Below are 12574 nucleotides of genomic sequence, written 5' to 3' on the forward strand. Positions count from 1 at the left end.
GCCACGCGCAGGTGCAGGTGCGGCATCCCACCTCTCTACCCCCGGGAGCATCGCGCGGGGCGGCCATGGCGCGAGGAGACATCCCGCAGGACAGGCAAGTTGGGGATCCAGTGGGGTGTGCACGGAAATCCGGTGGCGGTGGGCGGCGCAGACCCGCTTCCTTGGGCGCGCTAAGGCGCAGAGCCGAGCGAATGGAACTACAATTCCCGTTAGCCGCCTCCCTCCGCGGCCTGCGCCAGGGTGATGGGGGCTGTAGTCCGCTCCGCAGCGAGGATGGGGGAGGAGTGGGGGACGGGAGGGGCGCCCGAGGAGCTGAGTCCTCGGGGTGACCTTCTGACTGATCCCCACAGCTACCACCTGGTCGGGGTCAGCTTCTTTATCCTTGGGCTGGGCACGCTCCTTCCCTGGAACTTTTTCATCACGGCCATCCCGGTGAGACTCGCGGCGGAGTGACAGCCCCACGGCCACAACCGCCCTCTGTCCCTGCGACGCCGCCTTGGACTCCTCATTGTGCCCGGGTGCCCGCTGAAGCGTGGAGCCCCTGAGAGAGGAGGTGCCCCTCTGGCTAGGAAGGTCAAGCTTTCGGGGCTGCCCGATCCAAGAGGGGCATGGCCACCGGCCCAGGGGGTCCTGTGCTCGTCACTCCAAAACGGCACCCACAGTACGGGTTACAGTCATTCATCCAACAGAGAGTAAATGTGCACCTACTGTGGGCCACGCCCTGGTCTTGGCACCGGGGGCACTGGAGGAAACAGCAGAGGAAGGCTGCATCCTCACAGAGCTGAGTTCTCGCCAGGAAAGGCAGGAATGTAGCTGTTCTCTCTGGGACTGGGTTGTTCATATACGTTCAGTACAGCTTTCTAGACGCTCCTCGGTGCCGGCTCTGTGCTGGGCCCTGCAGACCCCAAACTGAATTCGCCTCTGGTCTAGAAAGCAAGGGAGCTATTAATAATGTAACGAAACGTGACCCTGGCCTCCCAGGCTTGGGTCTCCAGGGGAGGGAGCAGAGCAAGAGATGGGGCACAAAGGGAGGCTGGGCTCTGGTTCTGTAGGCCCCAAATGCTGTTTCCAAACACCGAGGCTTTGCCCTGCAGGCCAGGGAGCCATGGGCACTGGGAAGGGGGTGGGGGTTAAGCAGGGTGTGCGTTCCAGAGAGAATATGGTTGGTCAGCACGTAGGCCAGAGCCTGGCTTACTGTAGCGCTCAGTGAGTACTCAGGAACCTAGAAGCTGCTGCCGGAGCGGCGGTGGGGGCGGGAGCCAGGACACTGGTGGAGAGGGGTGATCTGGAGATGCAGCAAGGCCCCGTTGGGGGTTCTTAGGGCTCGGCTCTGTTCCAGATCTCAGCCGTTCGATTCAGTGCACATTCACTGAGCTCCATCTGTGCCAGGTTCTGGGAACAGGACAAGGACAGACAGACAGTCCCCACAGAAATTAACCGAACCATCCCAAGACGGGGCTGGCAGCGGGGAGGCCGGGTGGTTCCTGAGGGTGTGCTGTAGGGTGACCCTGTCCCCCCTCTCCCGGACCCCTGGCAGTACTTCCAGGGGCGGCTGGCGGGGGCCAACAGCACGATTGTGACCTTGAGCACCAACCACACTGGCCCTGCAGACACCTTCAACTTCAACAACTGGGTGACGCTGCTGTCCCAGCTGCCCCTGCTGCTCTTCACGCTCCTCAACTCCTTCCTGTACCAGTGGTGAGCGGCCGGCCTCCGGACTCCCTCCCAGGCCATCCTCTGTTGTCCCTGCCCCACCCCTGCTGAGGCAGCTCCATCTGGGCCCAGGGAAGACCTCCCTTCCTTCCTCCACACTCCCTGCATCTTCCCCCACCCCCTGCCCAGCCCTGGGCTGAACCTCCTGCCACCTCCCTCGGCCTGACCTGGTCCAGCTGATGCCCTCTCTGCCCCCCTTATGAGCAGCATCCCTGAGACGGTGCGGATCCTGGGCAGCCTGCTGGTCATCCTCCTGCTCTTTGCCCTCACGGCGGCGTTGGTCAAGGTGGACATGACACCCGGACCCTTCTTCTCCATCACCATGGCCTCTGTCTGGTTCATCAACTGTGAGGACCACTGCCCCTACCCACCTCCCTGCCCAGGCCCCCCCCCCTCCAGGACTTCAGCCCAGCCTCCTTTTTGTAACTAAAAGGGCCCAATGTATCCAAAAAGGGAAGGCAGCAGCAGCAGCAGCACCCAGATCCCTGATGAGAAACAGGCCCGGGGGAGAGGAAAAGTCACTGACAGGCCCCCGCTGCTCTAAGAGCTGGCCTCCTGACCCCTAGACCTGCAAGTGTATGGCTGCACCTCCAAAGAGGAGTGAATGGGGGTTGTTACCCCCAGGGGATGCCTACCAACCTCATCCAGAGTCCACAGTGTGTCCTGTGACACCCCCCGCCCAGGGAGCCCCTGAGGCCCACCTAGCTGAGCCGCAGTCTCCATTCTTGTGCCTCCACAGCCTTCTGTGCAGTTCTGCAGGGCAGCCTCTTTGGACAGCTGGGCACCATGCCCTCCACCTACAGCACCCTCTTCCTCAGCGGCCAGGGCCTGGCTGGGATCTTTGCTGCTCTTGCCATGCTCATGTCCATGGCCAGTGAGTAGACTTGGGTGAAAAAAAATGGGATTCTGGGGGGTTGGGAGAGTGTGCCAGGAGTGCAATGCTCTGGGATCTGGGTGGAGACAGAGGTGGTGGGGAGCTGGGGATGGGGTTTGGGTTCTACAGTGAGGGAGTGACTGGGTGAGGATTGGGTTGACTGGGAGCCAGGGGCAGGATTCCTTAGGCCAACAGTGACATGTCGCTGCAGGTGAGGTTGGGGCAAGGAGGAACAGGTTTGGGATTCAGATAGATTTGTGTTCAAATCACCGTTCCTCTGCTCCCTAGTGGCGGGGCATTGGACGAAGCACCTAACCTGTGTCAGTTTCCTCACCAACATGGTTATTACGGTTCCATCATCGGATTGTAAGGAGCATGCAGTAATAATGAGCACATAGTAGGTGCTCAAAAACAAACAAACAGCACAGTGCGAGTGAGAGAGGTGAAGGGCTGGGCTGGGGCCCTGACCAGATTCCTGCGTTGGTTGTGAGAGGCGTGGCAGAGGCCGGGAGGTGAATCTGAGACGGTCATAATAGGAAGTGGGACCTGAGTTGTTCTCCCTGTGGGAGCCAGTGGGACCAGCCACCTCCCGCTGCAGCTGGAGTTTCCTAACAGGCGGCGTGGATGCCCAGACCTCGGCCCTGGGGTACTTCATCACACCCTGCGTGGGCATCTTCGTGTCCATCGTGTGTTACCTGAGCCTGCCCTACATGGTGAGCCTGGCATTGAAGTCGAGGCTGCACTTCAGAGCATCTCAGATACAGCCCTGACCTGAGCCTGACGCCCCAAGAGACACCAAGGGAGGTGGAGGGGACCTAGCCCCAGTCCTGATCCCCAACGGAGTCAGCCACTAGGGGACCCCAGCCTGTGGGGAGCCGGCACGGCCATGGCATCCTCAGCCCCAGGGCACCTTATGTGCCACGTCAGCTCAGCCTGGCTCAGTGACCCTAAGAGGGGGCAGCGAAGGATTAAGAAAAGACAGACAAGAGAATGAGCTGGGTCTCGGTGGGACGCTGCCCCTCTGATGGACAGCGCCAGCACCCACAGCCGTGTCTTTATTTTATAGCAGATGCGCAAGGCAAAGTAAGGGCATGATCACGTTGTTTACAACATTCTCGTGGGTTTCAGTCCCACTCAACTACATGCACCTGAACTCTGTCACTCAGGCGCGTGGGGCCATGTGTTCGGACCATAGGTTCGAGCTCACAACACGAGCTGTTGGCTATAATTGTGCTGGGAGGGCTCTGCCCTCCAAGCTGGGACTTGCACGTGGCAACGAGAGGACTGTCCCCTCTCCTCAGTCCGAGGCTTGAAACTGTCCAAACACTGTAGCCGCACCCCACACAGCCTCTAAGCCAACGGGGTGTGGAGGGATCCAGACACCTCAACCAAGCCCGGCAGGACCAACGCTTGCCTTCTGCAGGAGCTGGCCCGCTACTACCTGGCCAGGAAACCATCGCTGGCACAAGGTCAGGAGCTGGAGACCAAAGCTGAACTCCTCCGGTCTGGTGAGCCCTGGGCCCTGCTGGGCAGGGGGAGGCCCAGAGGAAGCTAGAGGCCCCTCCCCAGGGAAAGACGTGCTTTCTGTCTCCAACTAGAGCCCTCCCCGCTAGTAGTAGCCTTGTATGAGCAGAGGCAGAAAAAAAAATCATGAATGAAGTCATCCCTTTGCCCTTTGGGCCTCAGAGTCCTCCTCCGTAAGGGGGAGGCAGTAGCACTTCGGGCATGCAAGTTCTGGATCCGAATGCATCTGAGTGTGAGTTCCAGCTTCACAACATCCAAGCTGTGTGGCCTCAGGCAAGTCACTGAACCCCCCTGAGCCTCCATGTCCTTCCTTATAGAGCCATGGCAGTGAGATAGTCCCTTCAAGGTGCTTCATCTACCCAGCACATGCGTGTGCTTAATAAATAGTAGCCAAGCCTATTTCGGTTGTTAGTTCTCTTTGCCTGAACCCTGGGCTGAAGGAGGGTCACTTGTTTTAAATGCTGGGAATCTCCCCTCATAGGTAAGGTTCACAGGCATGACCCAGCCGTTCCTCTTGCCCCAGATGAGAAGAACGGGATTCCCAACAGCCCTCAGAAGGCAGCCCTGACTCTGGAACTTGACCCTGAGAAGGAGCCAGAGCAGGAGCCTGAAGAAACCCAGAAGCCAGGAAAACCTTCCGTTTTCATTGTCTTCCGAAAGGTTTGCCTTGGATACAACCCCCGACCGCCACCCCTGGGGAAGAGACGCCGCTCTCTCTGGCCCTCCCCAGAGACTCAGAATGGAACGGGACCTTAGTATTCACCTGGTCCACCCCAAGGTGGCAGGGTCAGTGGGTCGCGGACACAGCAGAGCCAGGCCCCGGGTGTCCTGCTCCTGGGCCAGGGCTGTGGCAGGAGGGAGGGGCTGAGCGTTAGGCCCCAGGCCTGCCCCCCCCCGCTCACACCCCTGCCTCCGGCTCCCAGATCTGGCTGACAGCGCTGTACCTTGTGTTGGTCTTCACAGTCACCCTGTCTGTCTTCCCCGCCATCACAGCCATGGTGACCAGCTCCACCAGCCCTGGGAAGTGGAGTGAGTGCTGGGAAGCGGAAGAGGGCTGGGCAGGGGAGCGAAGGGGAGAGCAGGAAGAGGGGAGTGGGAACCAGGGTGAGCCTCTCTCTCTCCTAGGTCAGTTCTTCAACCCCATCTGCTGCTTCCTGCTCTTCAACATCATGGACTGCCTGGGCCGGAGCCTGACCTCGTACTTCATGTGGGTGAGCACACCTGGGCGGGGGGCCTGAAGGTTCTAGGAAGCAGCTGGATAGCAGAGGGTGTGAAAGAGCACAGAACGGGCATTTCCCAACAGTCCAACTGTCTGGGCCTGGGATGGACAGGCACCAGTGGCAGGGAGCAGCGGCTCCGAGAGGTATGCAAGCCCGGGCTTGCACTGGGAGCTCCTTGGAAGCGGACACTCTGTCCAGTTGACCCGTGTCCCAGCATCCAGCCCAGGGCCAGCCCTCTGTGCTTGGAGACGTGCGTGGAGGTTTCTGCACCACGTGAGAGGGGCCACAACGGTCCTAGTGTTTGCATAGCTTTGAGCCAAAGTGCTGCGTCATTAAATGAAATCTCTCAAGGAGACACAGTAAATACAGTAGATCCAAGAGGACCTGCTCCGATCCAAGCAGGATGGGGCTTGGATCCCCAGCCTCCAATCCCATTCAGCAGCCCCATCCACCCCAAAGGGGCCTGTTGAACCCCCAGGGATGTTCGGAGGAACCAAGTTTGAAAACCAAAGATGCTGTCTAAGGCCTCTTCCTGTTCTGTGATGGAGAGACCACAAGGTGGGGATGGGCAGAGGCAGAGGCCGGTCCTTGCACACTGGGTGGCCTTGGCCCACCCCCTCGCCCTCCACAGGCCCAAGAGCTGGGTCCTGACCAGCTCACGTAGGGGCGGCTCAGGGGAAGTGAGGCATGAGTCTATCGGGGTGCCCCTGGAGCAGAGACCCTGCTCGCAGGGACTGCCCTGACCCCCGCTTCTGCCGCAGCCGGACCAGGACAGCCGGCTGCTGCCCCTGCTGGTCTGCCTTCGCGTCCTGTTCATTCCGCTCTTTATGCTGTGCCACGTGCCCCAGAGGTCCCGGCTGCCTACCCTCTTCCCCCAGGACGCCTACTTCATCACCTTCATGATGGTCTTCGCTGTTTCCAATGGTTACCTGGTGTCTCTCACCATGTGCCTGGCGCCCAGGTCTGGGGACGGCCCGGGAGGGCCTGGGGGTGGGAGGTGGGTTAACTCTTTGAGGGGGGACAGCCTGCAAGGGGGGGCTCATTCTGCTCTGGCCAGCCCTGCCCCAGCTGCCTCCAGGCCTCACTGGTGTCACCCTGTCGGCCCAGGAGCTAGGTAGACGATGACTCCACTGGGGAGGTTCCTGCCTGGGAAAGTCACCCAGGCACTGGTTCTGGGGCCTCCTCGCTGGGCCTCAGTTTCCCCATCTGTGAGATAAACGGGTTGGACTATTATTTCTTTGGGCCCAGATACTCCCCAGTTCTCAGTTGAAGGGAAGCTAAAGTTTTGCTTTAAGCGGGGTTCATAGGCTGTTAGTGTCGGAACAATGGAGTTGAGAATCCAGAGGTGAGGGGGGCGGGCAGTGTGGGGACGTTTTATCGAGAGGGACAGCAGAATCTAGAATCCTAGATACTGGGCCCCAGGGGCCTAGAGATGTCCTTGTCCAGGGCCCCCGTTTCACCGATCGGGAAACAAGTCCGGAGAGAAGGGCCTCATTCCCGTGACTGGAGGTTGGGTCCGCACAGACCAGAACTCAGTGTCCCCGAAGGAGGGCAGGGCCACTGGGGCGGGTCCGGGTTGGGCAGGGCATTGTCTAAGAGCTCCCGCCCTGTGTGTTCTAGGCAGGTGCTGCCACACGAGAGGGAGGTGGCCGGCGCCCTCATGACCTTCTTCCTGGCCCTGGGGCTGTCCTGCGGAGCCTCCCTCTCCTTCCTCTTCAAGGCGCTGCTCTGAAGGCCCCGTGGAGGGCTCTCCCAGCCGCTCTCTTCTCGCCGCCCCTTCGCAGCCGAGACCCAGGGCAGAGGAGTGGCGAGCCGGATCAGGCTCTGCTGGGCCGGGGCCCCTTGGTCTGGAGGTGCCAGGAGGAGGCAGGTGCCGTTTCCTTCCCGGCTTCCTCGGGGTGCTGCGAGGAAGACCTCACCACCGGTCATTCCAACCCTCCCCCAGGGTAGAGGCGACATTCAGAGACGGACACTATCCAGAAGCACAGAAGCCCTCCCTGAGCAGGTGGCGGTCGGGGCCGAGGGCCGAGGGCCCAGGGTCGTGGCCCTGCCCCAGCACCGGGAGCGCATGTATCTGTTGGTCACAGGACACAACCCTGGCCATCGAGGGAGATCCGAGGCCACAGCGGGGCCTCGCCGAGGGTGCGGCTGGTGTGGCCCCAGCCTCAGGTTCCGAGTGGGAGTGTGGGCCGGCCCAGGGCAGGAACTCTTCTTCTCCCCAGGCCTCAGCGACCCTGTGGTCAGGTCTCTCGGACTCCAGGACAGAGGATGCCAGGAGAGTTGAGGGGAGCAGGGAGAGAGAACAGAAGTTAGGGATCTGAGGGTGCTCAAAGGACCGTCTGGGCCTCAGACAGTGTTTTTGTTGCCAACACTTACTGTCTCCACCCCCAGAGCCCAGCGGGGCGGGGCCCCAGGTCTGTGGTTAGCCTGCATGTGTGCGGGGTGCTTCACAGTGTGCAAAGCTCTTCACGCTGCTCTCTCACAAGCCGCACTGAGGCCCTTGGAGGGAGCCAGGCAGGGACTGTGCTCCCCCTTTGTACAGGTGAGGAAACCGAGTCCCGGGGTAAGTGGCCGATTCGCAGCAGAGCTGGGGCCCCTCCTCCCTGTAGGTGCTGTTCTTCCAGCCCAGTTCCTGCTTCTCTCCCTCAAGCGGCTCAAAGTGCAGCGCTGAGCACTTACTTCCCCTTTCTGCTGTTTCTGATGCTGCTCCTGGGTCCAATAACAACCTTCTCTGTTTGTATAATGAGGTCTCGGAGTCTTTCTTTCCCAAGTGCTTTCAGCTCTATTGGCTTTGATGAGCTGGGTGGGGTGGGGATGGTTGTACCCATTTGGCAGTTGGGATGACTGAGGCCCGAGAGGGGCAAGGATTTGTGAGAGAGCCCTGTACTCCCAGGCAGAGCCCTGGGCTGCATGGACCACTATCACTCTTCCAGGCTCCCTGCATCGCAGGCTTCCCTGTCTCAGAAATGGAGCTTTACAGAGACAGCCAGCGGGTTCTGAGGGACAGAGGAGCGGCCTGCTCACACACCCCTGTCCTACCAGGCCCAGCCCAGAGAGAAGCACGGGTTTTTTTTTACCATTTTAGGCACTGACCTTGCTGCCCACTTCCTCTCCTCCCTTCCGTGAACAGTCCCTGGGGAGCTGTTCTATAGCGGGAGCTGAGCCAGGCCCCTGCTCAGAAGCGGGGGGTTTTGATATCAAAGAGGAAAGTGAAGCAATATAAGGCCTTGACAGCTGACATACAAGCCACAGGAAGATCCCAAGTGAGGATTCATTCTTTTGACCACAATTCATGGTGCCAGGCCCTGGCTGGTCTGGTGACCCTGAAACAGAGAAGGAGTGGTCGGTGTTCCCAAGGCCATAGGAGACAATGCAACTTGTCCTGGGGTTTGTGAAGGCCCTGGGCCTTCTGGGAAGTCAGGGCAGGCATCCCAAAGGAAGCATTCCCCCAGCTGGGTCTTGAGGGATGAATATGAGTTTGCTGGGCTGGAGTGGGGGAAGGGCACCCCAGGCAGAGGTACCAGAGGGTGTGGAAGGCATGGACATGGAATATTCAGGGGACAGTGGGGACTTCCGGCAGGGCATGGGGTGAGGAAGCCCCTAGGATGTGAGGGAGGGAGAAGAGAGGTTGAGGCTGGAGCAGTGGGTTGGGGACAAATGATAACCTTAGCAATGAGGACTAAACGGGAGTAGAGAGAGGAGGAGGGATACGGGAGAGAAGAGGGCATTTGCCTCTACAGGGGCTGCTTAACTTAGAGGTTCAGTGCCTGTTAAGAGTTCTAAAACCGAAGCCAGGCCTTTCAGAATGCAAGGTGGTTCAACATAGAGAAACACATCGGTGTAAACACCACACGGCACCTGAATAGCATGAAGGGGGAAACCACATGATCATCTCAATTGATGCAGAAAAAGCATCTGACAAAATCCAACACAACAAACGAGGACTGGATGGGAACTTCCTTAGCCTGATAAAGGGCATTTATGGAAAATCCATCGCTAATGTCATACTCAATGTGAAGGACTGAAAGCCCCCCAGCCAAGATCAGGAACAAGAAGAGGATCCCCACTTTTACCATTTCATCTCTTCACCGTTGCACTGGAAGTTCTAGCCTGAGCAATTTGGCAAGAAAGAGAAGTAGACATCCAAATTGGAAATGAAGGAGTAAAACTACCCAGATTCACAGATGATATAATATATACATATACAGAAAACCCTAAAGAATACACACACACGACTATTAGAGGTAATAAGTGAATTTAGTAAAGTTTCAGGATTCGAGATCAAATACATAGTATTTCTACACATCGCTTTTTTCTTTTTTTTAAAGAATATTGTATATTTTATTATTTGTACACTCTGTTATATATCCTTTATGTTTTAAAATACTTTTTTATTGATTTTAGAGAGGAAGGGAGAGAAAGAGATAGAAACATCAATGATGAGAGAGAATCATTGATTGGCCAGCATCCTGCATGCTGCCTACTGGGGATCAAGCCTGCAACCCCAGGCATGTTTCCTTGACGGGAATCGAACCTGGGACCCTTCAGTCCCCGGGCCAACTATCCACTGAACCAAACCAGCTAGGGCTGATAAGTGGGCTTTCCTCCCTCGCCAGGCCATACTCTGACACACGCTGAGTGTCCTACATTGTAACTCCATCTGCTGGGGAGAGCATCAGATGCCACAAGTTAAGGACTCAGTCCCGTAAGACTGCGCCACTGCAGATGCCAATGGCAAGTCCAGGTTGTAACCTGTACCTCTGACCTACTGGCTATAAATCAGGCTCCAGCACCCCTGCCCTGGGGTTCAATTAATTTGCTAGAGCAGCTCACAGCACTCAGAGAAACATGTTCTTGCTGGATTACAGATTTATTATAGAAGCTAGAAGTCAGGACCCACCAGATGGGAGAGCTGCAGAGGGCAAGGTCTGTGGGAAGCAGACCCCTTGGTAATGGTTTTTAACTGCTCCTCGAATGTCTCCTGCCCCACTCCATCACAGCCGGCCCCTGACCCTGGCCAGGCCCCACAAGAGGGGCTTTCGGCCTTCCTCTAGCCCTTCCATGTGGCTTTCCTTGATAATGGCCAAGCCCAGTCACTACTTTTCAGTCCCCCTTAGACTAGAGCCCCTGGGGACACTTCAGAAGCCTCTGATTTACTGGTTCAAAAAACGAGAATTGGCGCCTGCTGTGGGCTGCCATTGCCATGGGTGAGGGCGGGTACTGTGGGCAGATGCCCCCGCCAATTGAGGCAGAAAATAGCTGTTGTATGAGTACAAATACAAATGCTCAAAGGGCCGAGTGGGCAGGAAGGGGCGGGGTTGAGACTTTGGCAAAGAAAAGACTGTTTGCAAAGGGGGAGTCACTCTTACACTCTGGCCAGTTGTCACCTGAGGGAACAAAGCCTGGTGTTGCCAGATCTTCCAGAATTCAAAACAGAAGCTGGAAATGTGGGTTTTATGTCCAATCTCCTGGTTCACCAAAGTTAACCTCAATGTAATTTAAATTGTGTTGTTGTTGTTTTTAACACTGAGCAGGTCGAAGAAAGCCCAATGGCCTCAGATCTGGCGTCTGTGCCTCCAGTCTCCAGGCCTGACAGGCTCTGCGCACCATTTTGTCCTCTGGCGCAGGTCACCAACGAACACCTTCAGGGACATGCCGGTCCCCTGCGAGGCCTCCTTCCCGGTGCCGCACACAGTTCCCCGGCGAGCAGCTCCGGAGGTGTTAGTGCTGGGGGCGGTGGAATACAGGGCTCCGGGCCACTTTTCGGCTCAACAACCTTGACTCCCACTGCCTGCGGAGCAGTGGAGAAACGCCTTGCCCTGTCCCGAGCACCTTCCCAAGATTCACAGCGCCAAATAGTTACTACCTATAATTGATGAATCAGTCCAAGCACCTGCCCTTCCCCCCAGACTCTCCTCTTCTAAAGAACCTACGGTTCAATTAGTCACAAACACTCACTAAGCACCTTTGTATAGGCTGGTGTTTGAATACTCAAGACCTTCTGCGAGTGTGTGTGTGTGTGTGTGTGTGTGTGTGTGTGTGTTCAGGAAGAAGGTGTGCGGATACAAGGTCTCCCTGAGCTGAATAGAGTAGTAATTAAGGATCAAATACCACCCTCACCACCACCACCACCCCCGCGTGAATTCCACTACTGTAGTCAGGGAAAGGGTGATTCTAGGAGGTGCTTCTCTGATTAATAAACAGGCCCCTAATTTGGCATTGGCCAGAATTTTGGTTCTGGTCTTCAAGGTGCCACCGAGCCCCGGGCCCTCTAAGGCAGTGGTTCTCAACCTTCCTAATGCCGCGACCCTTTCATACAGTTCCTCATGTGGTGGTGACCCCCAACCATAAAATTATTTTCGTTGCTACTTCATAACTGTAATTTTGCTACTCTTATGAATTGTCATGTAAATATCTGATATGCAGGATGTATTTTCATTGTTACAAATTGAACATAATTAAAGCAGTGATTCATCACAAAACAATATGTAATTATATATTCAATATGTGTTTTCCGATGGTCTTAGGCGACCCCGGTGAAAGGGTCGTTCGACCCCCAAAGGGGTCGCGACCCACAGGTTGAGAATCGCTGCTTAAGGAGAAAGAAAAGTACTCCTCCAACGCCGCCCAGAGGGCTCCGATACAGGGTATAGGCAGAGCCTGAGGCGAGAGGAGACGCGTGGTGAACTGGGGCTCCGGTTGGATCACAGTGTCCCCAGCGTGGTGCTCCAGACCCGCGGGATATAGAAAATAAAGAGCCATCTCCTGTGTAAAAGGCGACCGACGAGGATGGGATTCGAACCCACGCGTGCAAAGCACAATGGATTAGCAGTCCATCGCCTTAACCACTCGGCCACCTCGTCCCACGCGCAAACCGACCTTTCTAAATTCCCTTATCTCCTCCGTACCATCTGAGCCCCTCCTACACCCACTGTTCAGCGCAGCCCTGGTAGGATCTCCTGGAGGGAGAAACCGCAGAAAGAAAGGGTTTGTGTGTGTTCCTTTCCTCCCGCCGCAGCCGCGAGCCCGCACCATCCATCACCCAGCTGCAGCTGAGCTCTGCCGCGGTTTCCCTCCCTGAGCCCGGGGCGAGCGCGTCAAGGTTTCAGGACTCGGTCGGTCCGGGGGGGATCACGGACTGACCCGGAGGGAGTGGGTGCTTGTTTCTGGGAACCCAGCGGCGCCGCCTCGGGCAGAGCCAGCGTTTGCAAAGCGCGCCGCGCGGGCGGCGAGTGCAGTCGCT

At 57.3% G+C, this 12574-nt stretch overlaps 1 protein-coding gene and 1 non-coding gene across 3 annotated transcripts; one reads left to right on the forward strand and one right to left on the reverse strand.

Moving 5' to 3' along the window:
- The first annotated feature begins 6 nt into the window (after nucleotides 1–6).
- On the forward strand, nucleotides 7–7277 carry SLC29A2 (solute carrier family 29 (equilibrative nucleoside transporter), member 2). Of its 2 annotated transcripts, none has more exons than XM_006771557.2 (12): nucleotides 7–94; nucleotides 351–432; nucleotides 1538–1698; nucleotides 1921–2060; nucleotides 2453–2587; nucleotides 3203–3300; nucleotides 4011–4095; nucleotides 4635–4771; nucleotides 5035–5140; nucleotides 5237–5322; nucleotides 6093–6292; nucleotides 6952–7277. In XM_006771557.2, the coding sequence occupies exons 1-12, from the start codon at nucleotides 66–68 to the stop codon at nucleotides 7061–7063; spliced, it is 1371 nt and encodes a 456-aa protein (XP_006771620.1). In that variant the 5' UTR covers nucleotides 7–65; the 3' UTR covers nucleotides 7064–7277. The 2 variants fall into 2 exon arrangements, with proteins under 2 accessions (XP_006771620.1, XP_006771619.1); XM_006771556.2 differs by having other exon boundaries at nucleotides 4593–4771; nucleotides 6952–7166.
- A 4835-nt stretch (nucleotides 7278–12112) lies between these two features.
- TRNAS-GCU lies at nucleotides 12113–12194 on the reverse strand. Its single transcript has one exon. It is a non-coding gene; the product is annotated as a tRNA-Ser (tRNA).
- Between the last annotated feature and the right edge of the window lie 380 nt (nucleotides 12195–12574).

The sequence above is a fragment of the Myotis davidii genome, unplaced genomic scaffold (assembly GCF_000327345.1).
Source record: "Myotis davidii unplaced genomic scaffold, ASM32734v1 scaffold425, whole genome shotgun sequence".
In the NCBI taxonomy this organism is placed as follows: Eukaryota; Metazoa; Chordata; class Mammalia; order Chiroptera; family Vespertilionidae; genus Myotis; species Myotis davidii.

What these genes read in the sequence shown, in the direction of transcription:
- SLC29A2 (XM_006771556.2), top strand. Translation starts at nt 66, where the DNA reads ATGGCGCGAGGAGACATCCCGCAGGACAG. An exon ending in GGAGACATCCCGCAGGACAG is followed by an intron (nt 95 to 350) that starts GCAAGTTGGGGA and finishes TGATCCCCACAG; the next exon opens with CTACCACCTGGTCGGGGTCA. An exon ending in CATGCTCATGTCCATGGCCA is followed by an intron (nt 2,588 to 3,202) that starts GTGAGTAGACTT and finishes GTTTCCTAACAG; the next exon opens with GCGGCGTGGATGCCCAGACC.